Here is a 17,420-nt window from a genome sequence, read left to right on the forward strand (position 1 = left end):
TAAGACTTAAGTAATAAAATTTAAAGGGCTTCGGGCCACCAAACTTGTGCATTGAAAATGCCTCAGTCGATCGATTGGTTGACAAGTCAAAAAGTTGACTTGGGTAGGGCGACCGAACCTAAATGAACTAAATGTTCCCGAACGATCGAACTCCTAAAGTCATTTTTCACATCTTCCTCGGGTGCCCAAACTTGTATTTCATTTTTATTCCGGGTGACCGAATTGAAAAGTTTGGCAGACTAAACTTTGAGTCAGGCGACTGAACCTCGAATAATTTGGAAATCGCCTTGGTTCAACCAACCGACTGTGTCACAAGGCACCCGAATGCATAAAATGCACATTTCTAGTTGTGAGTGTTTGGGCGTCGAAATAAGACCGCAGGCTTTGTAGTCCAGCTTTTGCCGAAGGATGCACAATACCACCAGATCGGCCGATTTTTATTGAAGGGTGTGAGAATACTAGACCTGCATCGGTTCAATGCTATGGAGGCTTATGCTATGCCAGGTTACCGGGGGCACCAGCTTTTGCCAAAGGGTGTGAAATACCACCAGAAATCATCAATGATTTGTTCGAACATTCAAAGAAGGTTGCTCTTACTATCTTTCCATCAACGATATGACTGAAAATCGTTGACGATTTCACTCGAGGACCAGGGCAGATTTTGAATTTTGAATAAGGGGACATGAGTTTAGTTGAAATTTTGTGTTCAATCTTCTTCCTCCCTATCTCTTTAATTCCTACAAGTTATAATTTGTGTGTATGATTTTATATTCATTGAAACTTACTGAATATTGAGATTTGATAGTGATTGAATCAAGTTATCATACTGTATGCTGGTTTGTGTTGTTGGATTAAAAAAATCATATAAGAATTAGTATCTAAATTCAAGTGTGAAATTGGTGAGGTAAATTTATCGTAATTGAATGCTTAAATAAAGCACAACTATCAAAGTTGCTCAATATATACTACTGAATTTGTGGTTTTAGGAAATTATTGACTATTGTTGAAAATCATATTCTGATATTTGATCAGCTAAATTAATTGAAATTTAAGTTTTGTTTGTAATTTCAGCTTTCATATTCATATCTAGGATTGTTGATTGGTATACTACAGTCGTTGATTAGCTTATTGTGATTGTGTGGTTGTGGTGATTTTAATTAAAAAGGGTTAAAATAAACTGAAATTTTGCTATTAAATTTTTAAATACCTAATTCACCCCTTCTCTTGAAATTACATCTTTAATTTTAGAAATGATACAAGATATCTAAAACAATTTGTTTAGTGCTTGGATTCAAAGGAAAGGAAACTAACTACAACGCCACATGACACTTTAAGGAAAATAGAACATACTAACTCCTCTAAAACCCTTTCAAGATTTAAAAAATACAATCGATGACCCAAACTCCCAACCCACTATGGATATTTGTGTATAAAAATTACGAAAAAGAAAAATCAAATATTTGACGAAAACCACTTTTCTATTTAGTATTTATGGTTTAAAATTTTAATTTTCAAAATTTTCAATTTCTATTTTAGAAAACAACCTGGCCAACAAAACAAAAGTATATGTTGATAAAGATTAAATATGGTATAACTTGATTTTTTTTTAATTTTCATTTAAACTTAATAAATAAAATTAGTTGTTTCAATTTTTATTCAATGTTATTATATTTTATTTAATTAAAAAATTATTCCAGCTATGAAGTTATTTGGACTTTTTTCTCGTTTAACAGTCGGTTGCAATAGTCCACTTTACAGGAGGTTCAGACTTTTGATTCTACTATTTTATGATACTGCATTGATCATATCACATTTTCTCTCATAATAATTAATTAGAATAAGAATATTTTGTATTTGGGTCCATCATTTATGTTCATTGAGGCTTGAAAAACTTACTACCAATAGTCAAAAATAATTTAAAGTTAATGTTTACTGACTTGTTTATTCTACCATCCCAGTCTTCTGGTGCTTCAAATATTGCCTTCCCTGCTTTTAGTTTATTTTAGATGATTCTTCCTAACACCATAAAATAAATGGGTTCTTGGCATTCTTCACAGACCTTCTTCCTACAAATGTACAAAAAATAGCAACAAGGATGAATTCTATGCTGTAGTCATCTTGATTGAATCCCTTGAGGATGTGACATTGATTTGTTTCACATAGCCTATGCACCTATTTAATTGCCTAATCTACAATTCTTTAATATAATTTTATAATACAATCTTATTCAAATTAGATATAACTCCAAATTCAAAGTCTCTCCAAACAGTTCAAGAACCCTCCTATGTTTACTTTCACTCATTTCCCAAACTTCTAGCTTTTTCATATTTGCTTACTAATGATTTTTCCAGGCAAATGCCCATACAGTCATGGGAGATACATTTATTTGTGAACAATCAAACTGCAAAGCAAGTGATCCCCTTCACCACAGCGCAGGTTTTTATTTTCCCCATTTTTTTGGCTGGCTACAAGTGGTAGATTCATACAACAACAACAAAACACTCACAAACCTCGACGGCAGCTGCCTTTGATGTCCAAGCACACGCGACAACCAAGTTGAACTTAACAACATACAGAATATTCCAATTCCAAACAAAGACTGAATACAAGATAATTCAATCTAGTACACGACTTTGACTGGCTTGCAACCTTTATCAATCGATTCCTTCACTGCATCAAGCACCAGCTGGGTCTTCCTACTGATGGTTGGCCACTTCTCTTCGGGCTTTGAACCACTTCCTTTAACACTTTTAACCAACCCAGCAAACTCTGTCACCATGCGTGCTTCCTGTGGAATGTCCATGGCAATTGTGTGTTCACTTGGCACTGAGTTCCATCCGGTCACTAGTTCAGTAAACCCAGATTTTGTAGCAGCTGAAAATGATGCTTGGTTCTCATTAAATGGAACGACAAAATCACGAAGATGCAAAGTCCCCTTTGTTCCAATTGCAGTTACATCCATGGTCAAATTGGATATGAATGAACAATGGAAAGTTGCCACTTTCCCGTCTTCCCATTGTAAGGACGACCCACAGGATATGATCACCCCTGCTTCATTAAAAACAGCCCCATGCAGAGCGATGACTGTTTTAGGCAGTTCATAGTTTGCAATCCACAGAATTGCCCTGATGCAGTACCACCCCATATCACCAAGACAACCCAGAGAATCGAGGTCTGGTTTAACACGAATATCATTCTTGAGAAAATCAGGATCAGCACCAATCGTGAAGCAGGCATTTATCTGCAAAAGAGGCTCAACCGAAATACATGATAAATAAATCATTAAAAGTAAAAAATATTATGTCTAATGCAAGTGTAAAAGTACGAAAGAAGTGTAAAAGTAAGAAAACAAATTACACAAAATGTTAGGTTTTTGGAAAAAGAAGTGTAAATACACACTTGCATTATATGTTTAATGCAAGTGTATTTACAACGTGTTTACAAACTTGCACAAATAGTGTCATTACATTTACAATGCAAGTGTGTATTTACAATGTGTCATTATATGTCAAATAAGTGTTCGAGAAATATCAAACAATGTGTGCCCAAAAGTGTTTGAGAAATATAAACCAAGTGTCTAACCTTAAAAATACACTTAAAAGTTATTGACATGTTTTTGATGTGTCCAATACATGTTCGAGGAGTGTCCAAGGATTTTCAGTGTCTAACATTGAGACAACACAGATATGGCACCCCTATAAAAGTATTGCGCTATATAGCCACTCAAAGAGACTGGCTCTTGAAGTTACTGATGACAGAAATGAAAATGTTTTATTTGGGCTGCAAACCTCGCACAACCCCCCCACCCCCAAAAACAAAAAAAAATGTGAGTTTGCAGAGAAAAAATATATATATCTCAGAAATAGCCCCAAAATGGAATATTACTATAATGCTCTATAGCAACAAATTCCTTAGTCTCACTAGGTAGGGTTGGTTATTTGAATCTAAATCTTTTCCCAATTTCTCATCATTCTACTCAATATAGATCAGACCAGAAATTATCAAATGCACTGCAACAGACCTACTCTAATAATTTATGTCAATGAACAGTATTAGAGTTTAGAAGGCATTTTTGTGCTACATAAAATCTCAATGACCAAAAGAACCTCAATCAATAAGCAAAGAAAGATTCTAAAGAAATTATGCAACTCACAAAAATTGGAAAATTAATCCACAAAACCATTAGAGAAGCATGCAACTAAATTCAATTCAAAGGCAAGTCAATTTTTAATAACATAAATAATCAAGTAGGAAGATAACTTCTTTCGCTTTTCCACACTAAAGAAAACAAATGCACATCCTAATTAAACAATCCTAGCTACTATCAATTACATATACTTAGAACTGCTTTATCACTACCACACTCCATATGTACATTAGAAAGCATGATTATGGAAATTAAATATGCCATGGTTTCGTTTTGCCGGTCTTCAACCGTACACCATTGTTCTCTAAAGCAAAGAGAAATAGAAGATACTCAATTGGACTATAACAGTTTTTCTTTGTTAGATTACTACTCTACCTAAAAGCTTGAGCAGTTAGGTGGTAGGCCAACAATGCATATCAAGCCTTATCACTCTCCCCCACACCTGCAGCCCAATTACACGTTGAGCCATAAACACATGATGAACAACACCCATTACAACAAATAAGATAATTCTTTACAAGAAAACAATAAATGCAAGCAACAAGACTAGAACCCAAGATCTCTTGGCAAGCATGGCTCTCATACCATGTCAAATTATAACTTTACCTTAAACTGTAAGGCTGTGGGCCAACAATATATACCAAACCTTAAGATGCTTCATTGTGTTAAGTTAGCAAGAAGATAATCAGTACCACCTGGCTGTTTACCACAGTAGGGCTGCAAATTCTTCATCTGCTCAGCATTGTTTTGTTTGGGGGAGGGAGTAAATGTACTAAAAGAAAAAGGAAAAAGAAATCAGAAAATACAATCTACAACAACACTTTGTTCACTAACAATGAAAACAACGACCAATGTCTCCCAGTTAGTTATGCAACTATAATTAGTTTTAATTAGTTTGGTATAATTTCAAAAATGTCTAGAAAACCAAAACAGCAGAGCAAGTGACCTGGGTGAAAAACACCAATTCTTCATTTATTCCAAAAATTCTTCAGGAATTATTTTGAATTAAATTTTTTTCTGAAAATTGTTCAGGTATAATTATGTCATTTTACGAAAACTAGACACTGAATTTGATCATGTGCCACTCTCTTCTGCATTCAATGTTCTGTAAAATGTTTTAACAGTACCCCCTGTCATGCTTAGCATTAATTCTTTCTCACTCTCTCAAAATCCCCTTTACTTTTGGATTCCCACTGGCTTAGAGAATCCCTTCAGCCATCAGAACCCCCTATTGCCACCACTGAAGCATTGGATTCCTGAGAAAACTCAAGCTCAATCATACAGCAAACTCTCCTATCGCAGAAGCCCCTTCTACACTGTACAATTTTATTCAGAATCATACCAGTTCAAGATTTCTAGCACCGACTCTACGCTATGCATTTACACACATTCAAATACTACGAAATTTTTAAATAAAACGTCAATCAAAATAACTGAATAATAATCCTAAATTTTTATTGGGGAAAAAAGAAACGAGGGTTATCAACCACCGAACAATCTTTACCCAAAATCGGCAAACAGATAACAAATAAATAAATTCTCAAAACGAGTAAATAAATAAGCAGCATTGACTCAAAAGATGCTGACCACTTTGAGCTCCCCAAAAAGCAGCGCGTCGGAGAGGAAGTCTCGCATCTTGGCCGTGCGCAGGTTATGCATCCACATGGTACCGTCCATGAACTGAACACCGTTGGATTCGCAAGCCTGCAGGATCTCGTCGAGCTCGGCGACGTTAAGAGCCACAGGCTTCTCGAGGAGCACGTGCTTCTTCTTGCGGGCAGCGGCGATGGCCCATGACACGTGGAGGCTCGTGGGGAGGGGAACGTAGACAGCGTCGACGTCGGGGTCGTCAAGGACAGCATCGTAGCTGCCGTAGACCTTGGCCGACGGCGGGAAGCCATTGTCGGCGGCGAATCTCGAGGCCTTGTCGATGGAGCGACTACCGACGGCGTAGAGAGAGGCGTTAGGGGCGAGCGTAATGGCTCTAGACACTTTACGAGCGATCTCCGCACATCCCAAAATGCCAAATCGGATTCGATCCTCGGCCATTTCTCAGGGGTACGCCGTAAGCGCAAAGCGAGAGAGAGAAAGAGAGAGAGAGAGAGGGGGGGGGGGGGGGGAGAGACGACGAAGACCAATCAGTACAATCAGTATTAGTGTGGAGCGGAGAGAATGCTGCTCGCTGTTGCTTTTTCCCCATTTGGTTTAATTTATTTAAAAATATTTAAGAAAAGTGTTGTGTTTTTATGGTCATATAATTGAGTGGATGACATGCACAATGACATGCACGAGGATAAAATATGGTGTGATGAGTGTTCTAGGGTCTTATTGGAAGGTTGCCATCAACGGTTTGTCTGAACATTCAGAGAAGGTTGCTTTCAGTATTTTTTGACAAATATAGTGGGGGAGACTCGGGAAACAGTGATGGTGATATGTTATGCGTTTCATCGGGTTCAAAGTACCTGACAGATGATTCTTGGATCCTAAATACTGGATGATCTTATCACACAACAGCAAATAGAAAATGATTCAACACCCACAAGTCAGTTAATATTGGTTGAGTTTTGATGGGAAATGATATTTCATACAAAATACTTTGTATTTGAAATGTCAGAATCAAAATGTATGATGGTGTTGACTTTTTGAGTCTGATGCCTATTTTAATGCTGACAAAACACAAGTTACTTATGTGTGTATTTAGTGATTGAATAAATTATAATTAAATACACATATAAGGTGACTGACAATGGAAGTCTTGAAGGATGTAAAGACTATACTCTCAGGCGTATTCCATGATGTCAGAAGAGCAAAGAAGAAGACTTAACTTATTTAATTTGTAATGCATTTAAGTTTTTATTATTTTGGTATGTAATAATGTATGCATTTGCATGATATGACTTAATGCTCAGATAGGCCATAAACAAACCTTAGGATAGACTTCGGTCAACTGAAGATCGACTGACGTTGGATTTTTGGGCTTAATTTAAAAGCTCGGTCGACCGAATCCTTGGCAGTATAAATGTCTCGGTTGATCGAACAGGTCAAAAATCAACATGTTGACTTCGCATGGTCGACCATTCTGTTTTGAACACACCGTCCTTGGACCAAACCAACATGTGTCTGACACCCCAACTACTTGGTTGACTGAACTTATAGTTCATTTTGGCCATGGTTGACCGAACCATATGAGTGGTCAATTGAACCTAAGCCACGGTCGATCGAACCTACGAAGGGTTCAAAATCACCCTAAGACGGTCGACAAAATCCATAGTTCAAAATTGACATGGTCGACTGAACATATTAATATGGTTGACCAAACCTTGAATATGGTTGGCTGAACCTCTCTAGTTGGGAATTTTTTAAAGGGCTAAAACGTCATTAACTTTAAATTAAACTTTTCCAAAATACCGAGCGTGTCCCCAACGGTTATAATTTTTGGAACATCTATAAATATCCCCTCATTCCAAAATACCGAGCGTGTCTCCAAAGGTTATAATTTTCGTAAAATCTATAAATATCCCCTCATAACTCTAGATTAGTAACTTTGATTAACTAATTTTTCTCTCAAAATTATTTTCTTAATCAAAGTTCCCCCACTCATATTTTTATCGTAAAATCATTTTTGGGGTAAATGTTTACACTTTCCAAACTCTCTTTGATTCTTTCCTTGAAACATTTTTAAGAGAGTATTTTGTTTGGGCATTCATTTTGATTATGTTTATTGCAAAAACAACTTTTGAGCATAAATCATAATTTCTCCAAATAATTTTTATTACTAATATTTGTTGGAGAAATATTTATTTTATTTTGATCTTTGAAGCATGTATTGTATATTTCCCTTGTAACGCCCCAACTTAGGTCTGTTAGGGAGCATTGCGTCTCTCTTCCTCCACCTGGACCAAACAACAGGGGGCAGACTTTATCGGACTAATGACTAGCCCCATAGACCAACATATGTCTTTTTTAGTGTGTTTTGTCCTCACTCGCACACTTCTTCAGAAAACTTTGAGAAGGTCACCCATCGCAAGATTACTTCAAGCCAAACATGCTTAACCATGAAGTTCTTATGGGAAGGCTCTCGAAAAGAAAGGTGCACCTTATTGATATGGGTAGTAACATCTAATTCTTTTTAAGTCTTTCTTCCACGGGGTATCACATCCCTCAACATCAAAAATCACACATTTTAGTTTTTGCAAAAATATCATTAAGACCGAAAACGCTAGGTTCTCCGATTTGTATTTGAAAAATATTTTTAGGAGAATATTTTATTAAGGGTTTAAATCTTTGAAGCATTTTATCATATATATCTTTCTTCAAAGAATGGAATATATTTTTTTTGAAAAACACCCTTATCTATTGAGCATAACTCATATCATATTAGAGTGTATGTATTGAACTATATTGTTGTACATCATCAGCTTAGTATAGAAACATTGTCTTTGTAAACAAATTTTATTGAATATCTATTGTATTCTCGACGTGTGGTCGGAAGAGGGAGACTAGCCCTATGAATAGTCCTGAATTTGCTCAGACCTGGTTATGAGAGCACTGAATTAGTTCATACTCGGTTAGGAGAACTAGGAGATGCTGTAACGACCCGGAAAATACTGATATTTAAATATTAAAGAGAGAGGAAAAATGGAAATAGGAACAGAAGGAGGCAGTAGACTTCGTCAACGAATGCTCCGTGTTCATCGACGACATTGCATTTTGGAGATAATAATATTAATAATAAATTTCAAGGAATTGCCAAGGCTTCGTTGACGAGTACATAAGGAATTTCATCGACGAATACAGGGCTTCGTCGACGAGCACATAAGGAAATTCGTCGATGAATACAGGGCTTCGTCGATGAGAAAATACCGAGAGGGGGTATAGAGCAGCCTGAATTTCATCGACGAATACAGGGACTCGTCGACAAATTTAATGAAAGACTCGTCGACGAGGTGACGTGTCTTGTCAACGAATCTGGAGTATAAATATCTAAAAACCGGGATTTTTAATTACTCTCCACGCTCCACTCTCTCTCTCTCTCTCTCTCTCTCTCTCTCTCTACGAACCCTCTCCCTTCTCTCTTCGATTCCGGCTCCACCAGTCGCCAGTTTGACGATCCGAAGCTACCACGACGCTCCTGGCGGAGTTCTCTACAAGTCTGACGGAGCGGATCGTTGGGCAAACAAAGTTGAATTTCATCCCAAATTCAGGGTAAGGTCTTTTATCCAAATTTTGGCCTTATGACAGTTATAGGAAATGATGTAGGCAGAAAAATACTAATATTTTGTTCTGGGATATTGTGTTTTCAGGATGTTGAATTAGGAATCGTGCGGGTATAAAGCCAGAATTATATAGGGGCTTTTCAAAGTTAAGGTAAGGGAAATATGCTATGCTGGGAATTTTTATAAAGTTTTCAGAAATTTTATAGACATATATTCATATCAGTTTATTAATTAATTTATACAAAATATGAGTTAAATGCTTGTGTGGCCTGAGTAGATTTTCATGAGATAAAGAATTTATATAGTTTTGTGATGCATCATACTATATTGAGTACATAGTTGATGACAGTATATGCAGTTTATATAGCTTTTCCAGTATGTGGGTTTACACAAAATATACAAATATAGATTTATATTCACAGAGAAATGTACATGCATATACAGTTTTTATATGAATAGTTTCATGAAACAGATATATACATATATATACATTTACATGTATACAGATACTCAGATCAGTATTTATATTACATCTTTATACAGAACAGTACACACAAAGTTTTAGCATGCCATGTTCCTATTACCATAACAGCCAGAGTATATAGATAGAATATACAGACAGAGATACAAAGGTAGCATCAAGATGCTACGGACGCAGTATACAGTTTTACAGTATATATATATATACAGTACATAAAGATAGCATTATGGTAATTTTGGAACATGGTGAAAACAATAAAGGAATATATATATATATATATATATATATATGTATATATGTATATTGTATCAAATCCATGTGGAAAGATTATAGACGAACACTGTACAGATACAATTTACAGAGCACGGTACCATTGTTATATACAGATAGAGTGCGACCATATATCTCAGATAGTATGTGGGTACCATCTAACCGTGCTCGGAGAGGATGTAGCTCCCTAGTACACTAGGTAAAGGGGGCCGGTTAGACGAGGTAGCAGCCAGTCCCGCGCCTAGGAGAGGATGTAGTTTGGTCGGGCTGAGGTAGTGTAGAGTATATTGACTTATTTGGAGGCCCGACCAGATAGAGTCCCGCCTATAGGCCTCACAACCCTATCATGAGGGGTCAAATCATGATGTACAGAGTCCCAGGGAATAAGTACAGTTAAATATATGTATACCGTTTACAGTATATGATGAGTATAGTATGATATTATTAGTATGAAAGTAGAAAATACAGACAATACAATATATTTTATATTGAGAAAGATAGACATGCTTGAAAGATGTATTTTTACAGATTGTTGCATTACAATTCAGTTGCTATATTTTAAAGTACTTTTAACTTAGTTGCCACACACTAGTAATAGCATATTTCCACTTACTGAGCGTCAACTCACCCCATTACTTTAACATTTTTCAGGTGAGCCAGTTAGGCGAGCAGATCAGGCTCGCGGATAGAGTGTAGCTCAGATCACCTTGGTTATAGGGTGAGTTTTTGATAGAGTTGTGTATGTTTTGGGATAGATGATACTGGAGGGGCATTTTTGTATGGTCTGTATATTATGGATTCTGGTATTGTATAGTTTATGTATAATGATTATATGATTTATGTTTCCGCTGCGTAGGAATGTTTATTGTAAAAAAAAAAAAATGATGAGAATTTTGAGGTCATTATAGATGCACCCTCTTGGGAAAGTGTGAAAGGCGTTGGCTCCACCCGATAAGTGAGCTGGGGAATGTCCACCCCGAAAGGACATTGTAAACGGTTTCTGCTCCACTCATAAGTGAGCAAGGTTAGTGGAATCCTTAGGGGGGTATGCCCAAGGCGAGGACGTAGGCTGGTTTGGCCAAACCTTGATAACAAATATGTGTGTCACTCACTCACTCTCTCTCTCTCTCTCTCTCTCTCTCTCATTTACATTTCCGCACTTAAATTTTTATATGTGTATGTTTGTTTATTCACGGTTACGATTATTTGCATGCACACATTTAAATTAAATGAGATTTATTGCACTCGTGTATGCCTGAACTCATAGTTTAATTATTTTATATACACGCGTGTATATTGAATGGGATATGATTTGTGGTGAATTGGCGAAATATTTAAATTAGTCAAAAAATTTTAAAACTCAATTCACCCCCTCCCCCCTCTTGGGATCACACCAATTCCAAAAGATGGTGTTGTGATAACCATATATGATGTAAGGCATGTACTGAGTCTAAGGAAAAATCTTATTTTATTGGACACTTTAGATTGTAACGAGTATAGTTACAAGTCTGAAAGTGGGGAAATGAAAGTGTATGAAGGTGACTCGATAGTGATGAAAGGAGAAAAGGTAGCAGGAAAATATCTATGCACTGCAGGATAATACAGTTGTAGGTGGAGCTGCAACTATAGAATTTGAGTTAGACTTTCTGTGGCATATGTGGTTAAGACATATAGGTGACTATATGTATTTAGATGTTTGGGGACCGGTGAGGATAGCATCATAGGCCAGACATATGTTTTTCGTGGGTTTAGCATGAAATGTTATGGTTTATCTCATGTGGCACAAGCCTAATGTGTTTTCCAAGTTTACTTTGTGGTTGAGGTGGAGAACCAGACTGGGAGAGAAATCCTCATGTCAGACATTGGGACTAAGTACGCTCATTTTGTTCAAAAAGTTTTAGGTGATCGCCAAAGGTATTGCTAGATAGGAGAGTTGTAGGTGAATTATGGGCTAGTTTTGCGGTAGACTACTTGGTTGTGAGTGGATGTCCACTTGTGCACTATTCTAGTGATGGAGGATCTAGGTTTGGTGTTATGTTCAGACAGTACATCTTTCTAGGGTATAAGAAAGGTGGGTGCAGGCTGGGTGGTCCTGTGGCAAACAAAGGGGTGATCGAGGAAATGAATTTTGGTGATAAAGCCATGGGGCAACGTACTCAGGTAAAAGAAGAGAAACAAATGTCAGAAAACTACGGCAGCGGCAAACATGTAATTCAAGTGGAGAAAGACACTCATGGCAGAAATGCGGGAAGTTCTATTGCGAGCCAACGGTATCACGGCATGAATGGGAATGTGATGCAGGTGGAGCAACAGACTCAAATAAAAGATGACATTGGTCATATTCCAGTGAGTTTCAGCTCAACAGACTAGTAGGAGCACGGTGGGCCCATGTGCACTATCAAACTACCACTTAGGTACAAAGTTGGTGTTTACCTTAGAAGGCTTAAAATCTTGTTTTGATGCTAACAAACAAGTGGAACTTAACATTTTTGGTTGAGTGGTGATATTTCAGAACTCACAAGGAATATATATTTGAAAGCAAGGTCAAAGTGCTTACAAGGATCAAATGAAGCTTAAAAGAGTCAAAGCATGGATTTAAAGATGATTTAAATAAAACTTGAAGATTATGAGAGCATGCATATTAAAGTGAACTTGCTAAAAGCCTAAAGAACATTGAAAGCTTGAAGAAAAGATGGACTCAAAGCAAGGACATACATGAAGACTTGAAGAGTTGAAGGAATCTTAAGGAAGTTTTATGTAAGTACTTCAAATAATTTCAATATGGATACATGAAGCTCTTAGGTTAACTTTTTGGACCTAGATACCTTTTAAAATACTTGAAAAATATTTTTATAAGGTCAAGAGATATTTTAAAAAGGTTAAAATTATTTTTGGAATGAAAAGCACCAAAAAGAGGTTCTTTCAAATGCTGTCATTTTTTTCTACATCCACATTGAGGAGCATTTTTAGCTATCCAAAACTCCTTATTTTGACAAGTATTCAACATGAAAGTTGTATAATTTTCACTTACCTTTATTTTGACACCAAGAACACATAATTTTGAGTTGTATAGAAAAAGTTATGATCATAATACTGAAATAAGGTTGAAGTTGTCAGCAGACTGAACACTGTTCACGGAAGAACTTCGGGCGCCTAAATAGCAGACACAAAAACCTCAGGCGACTGACCCTGTGAGTTTAGGTGCCTGAACCTTACTGATTTTTATGGAGTTTTTTGAAACTTCAGGTGATTGACCTCGAGACTTTAGGCGCCTGAACACTGTTAACGGTCATATTTTTTAAAAGTTTTTAAATTCAAACTTATATTTCTTGTGCTCCAAAATTTCTATAAACTTGGGAAACACTCTAAGCCACTTGGGGAACACGAAATAGAGTTGATTTATTATCTATAAATAACCCCCCAAGGCTAAGAATTAATTACATCAAGAAAATACAGCAAACAAGCTTTCTTGCTCTCAAATCTCCCAATTCTCTCAAAGCTCTCTTGTGCAATCAATTTCTGAGTTTCACTATTGAGATTTGCTATGAATTTATCAAGAAAATTCTGAGTCTACTCTTAATTCTTTCAACCTATAAAGAAGACTTACGGTGATATCTTCTTGAGCTTCATATTTCCATATTGTGAATTTGATTGAAGTATATAGATTTAGCTTGTACTAATTAGCTATTTGTGTGAGCATTCTTTGTACACATCTATTTGATTTGTATATTTTAGATTGATGATTCCAAGGATTTTTTGGATCGTTGGCTAAGTAAGGGGATATTGCTTAGAGAGGCGGGCTCTAGCCCAATTGAAGGAGTGACCGAATGAGGGTACATCGTTTGGAGAGGCAGGCTCTAGCCTACAGAAGGAGTGTGTAAATGGTGTTGTTCCGCTCGGCAAAGGAACTAGTTTTAGTGAATCCTTTGGTGGTTTACCAAAAGTAAGGACGTAGGCTGGGTATAAGATAAACCTCGTAAAAATCCCGATCTCACTCTCTCTTTCCCTTACTCTTTATTTTCAGCATATTTAAATTGCATGGATGGTTTAATTGGTAATCATATATACTACGTATATTTTGAAATCAAGTAAACTTAAAGTCTAATTTTGATTTGGGTTGCAGAAACCGAAAGGGAGTACGTTGGTTAAACCATACTTCGCGGAAACCATACGGGAGTACGTTACTTGGTTAACACCCAAAGATAAATTAACTAAGAGTTTATTTGAATTCTAAATTTTGGGAAGAGTGTGAATGTTTTGTTGAAAATCATATTGAAGAAGCAAATCTATATCAGCAAGCATAAATTATCATTCACTACAGGGCTTGGTTCAAATTTGTATTCATAGGGCTTATATAAACAAACTACCATTTTAAGTTCTTACATTACCTAAAGTGCTGTATATTTTAATCTTGGTTTGGTTGTTTGCTTTCAAATTGTGGTTGATTGGTTTGGTTACTTGGTTGTTTAAATAGTTGTGTTGTTGATTGTATAAAAGAAACTAAGTTCTTGTGTGATTGACAAATTAAACAAACAAGTCAAGAATTGGTTAAAAGAAATAAAAGAAGTTTAAGGATTCTTAAAAGGAATTAAAAGAAACTTTTTAAAATCCAATTCACCCCCCTCTTGGGACTACACCTTGCTTTTCAATTGGTATTAGAGACAGGTTGTAGCAAATCTTAATTAGTAGCTATAAAAAGATCCTAATGGTTCACGTAGGCGTAGCTCCCTTTGGAGAGGGATAATATTCAACTAGGCCTCCTATCTTTTGTGGACATAACTACACTTTTTGGAAAAAACGAATGCAAATATATCTTCAAACTATGAATTGGAAAGCTTGGAAGGTTGTCATTGATGGTGACCTAATTCCCCTTAAACTAGTAGATGGAAAACAAGTTCCCAAGGAGAAAAATGATATGACAGACTTAGATCATAAGATGTTGCAAGTTAATTCTAGTGCTATGAATGCTTTATATTGTGCTTTAGATGCTAATGAATTTAATAGAGTAATGGCTTGCAAATCAGTTAAGGAAATATGGGACAAGCTAGAAGTCACTTACGTAGGCACTATAGATGTTAGGGATAATAGGATTGATATGCTTACAAGTGAATATGAAGCTTTTAAGATGAACCCAGATGAATCTATAACTAGCATGTACACTAAGTTCACTCACATAATAAATTCCTTAAATGCCTTAGGAAAAACCTATACTACTTATGAGATGATAAGGAAAATTTTTAGAGGGTTGCTACCTATATGGGAACCAAAAACCACTGCCATAACGGAAGGTAGAAATTTGAAAAACACTTCCTTAGATGAACTTATAGGTTCTCTAATCACATACGAAATGGCAATGAATGAAAGGAGTGGAAAAACCAAAGCCGAAGAATTAAATGCCTTTAAAACCTCAAAAGAAAACTCTAGTAGTGAAGATGAAATGGATGAAGATGAACTAGCCTTCATATATAAGAAACTTGCAAAAATCCTTAGAAGGAAAAATAAATTCACAAGAAGAAACCAAGACTCCGAATCAGAAGAAGAAGAAATTAGCAAAAAGAAATCCAAAAATAAAACTCCTACATGCTATAATTGCAACAAAGTTGGACATATAAAATTGGAATGTCCATTACTAAAGAAAGAGACTAAGAAGAAAAACAAAATGGCTATGAAAGCCACTACTTGGGATAGTACAAGTAGTTCGAAATATGAATCAAGTGACCAAGAGGTTGCTTATACTTGTTTTATGGCATGAGACGATGAGGAAGGCTCTTCATCCAAATCCTTAAATAATTCTTGCTGTGATTCATCAAATGAATCCAATGATGAGTGTATGCCATCTTATGATGAATTATAAAATGATTTATTCAAAGTACATAAGATGCTTATCAAAGTAAATAAACAAAACACATCATTGAAAAACAAGAACGATGGAGTAATGAAAGAGCTAGAATCAATTAAAATTGCTGAAAATGATAAAGATTCAAAACTCAAGAAAATAGAAAACAAGTATAAAGCTACAATAAAAGAATTAGAAGCTAAAACTCTTGTTGAAAAATAAAAAACTTGAAAATCAAGAAATTAAAAAGCAAGAATGAAAGGATGATAGAAGACCTTTGATCCCCATCCTCCATGGAATATGAGAAAGATGTGTATATTTCTGAATTAGAGGATAAAATCAGAAAATTATCTCAAGAATTAGAGAAATCACAGAAGAAGGTTGATGACAAGAAAGATATGGAAAGAAATGATCTCATAAATAAAATTGAAGATAAAGAAAAAATCATTTACAACTTTATAAAAGGAAAATAAAATTTTGACAAAATGATTGGCTTACAAAGAATGTCTCTAAATAAAGAAGGCATTGGTTTTAATGGAATTGAAAATAAAAGGAAAAAGAATCTTTACATGGGATATTTTTCAAAAGCATCCAAAGATTATGCTAGCACATCTTCTAATGCCTACACTAACACCATATGTTATCAATGTAAGAAAAAGGGACATGTAAAGTTTGAATGTCCATTTAAAAGAAAGGGAGTGAAGACTAAACAAATATGGAGGGTAAAAGAAACATCCCTTGTGAAACCAATTGGACCCAAGAAAGTATAGGTATCAAGATGAAAGACTAGTTCGTAAACGAAAAATTTAATGGATTAAGTCATTCCCCTTTAAAAATTGAGAAAGTAACTTAATTCATGATCAACAAATGAACTAGTTGAAATAGAAAAACTTAAAGATGAGTTTAGGAGCTTATTATAACAAATTCAAAATGGCATTATTGGCCAAAATCATAGGATGATTTTCATAAGGCTTAACTTACGAAAATATTAAGAAAATATCAAATTGAGCTTATTACATAAGTTCCTTGATTAAGAAAAGATATTTGAGAATGAAAGCTTATATGCTACATGCTTACATGCCTATATGACATGCTATATGCTACATGTGTATGACTTGACTTGACTTGACTTATATTGAAAATTTATGGCTCACTATGTTGAAAATTTGAGCAAGAGATTATTGAGCATAAGCATGAATTTTGATATAAGATTAATTCTTGACCATGCATACTATTGATGAATCACATGGATAAACTTATTGCTCTTTATATTGATATCTATGAGCTATGAAAGATATAATAGTTATATTGGTATCCATGAGCTATGCATGATGTGATAATTACTTTGGTATCTATAAAGTACTTTGGTATCCATGAATATTTTAATTGATATCAAAATTTAAAAGCTCACTTGGTATCACAATCTAAAAGCTCAATTTGTTTTTTAGCATGACAAGTATGATTATATCT

General features: G+C 35.5%; 1 protein-coding gene across 1 annotated transcript; it reads right to left on the reverse strand.

The window, feature by feature from the left end:
- Positions 1-2,301: 2,301 nt before the first annotated feature.
- Positions 2,302-6,363, reverse strand: LOC131162280 (uncharacterized oxidoreductase At4g09670-like). Its single transcript, XM_058118588.1, has 2 exons — positions 5,735-6,363; positions 2,302-3,241 (listed from the first exon to the last, which is right to left on the reverse strand). Exons 1-2 carry the CDS (start codon positions 6,194-6,196, stop codon positions 2,621-2,623), a joined length of 1,083 nt encoding a protein of 360 aa, XP_057974571.1. The 5' UTR covers positions 6,197-6,363; the 3' UTR covers positions 2,302-2,620.
- Positions 6,364-17,420: the final 11,057 nt, after the last annotated feature.

Source organism: Malania oleifera, chromosome 8, assembly GCF_029873635.1.
Source record: "Malania oleifera isolate guangnan ecotype guangnan chromosome 8, ASM2987363v1, whole genome shotgun sequence".
Lineage (NCBI taxonomy): Eukaryota > Viridiplantae > Streptophyta > Magnoliopsida > Santalales > Ximeniaceae > Malania > Malania oleifera.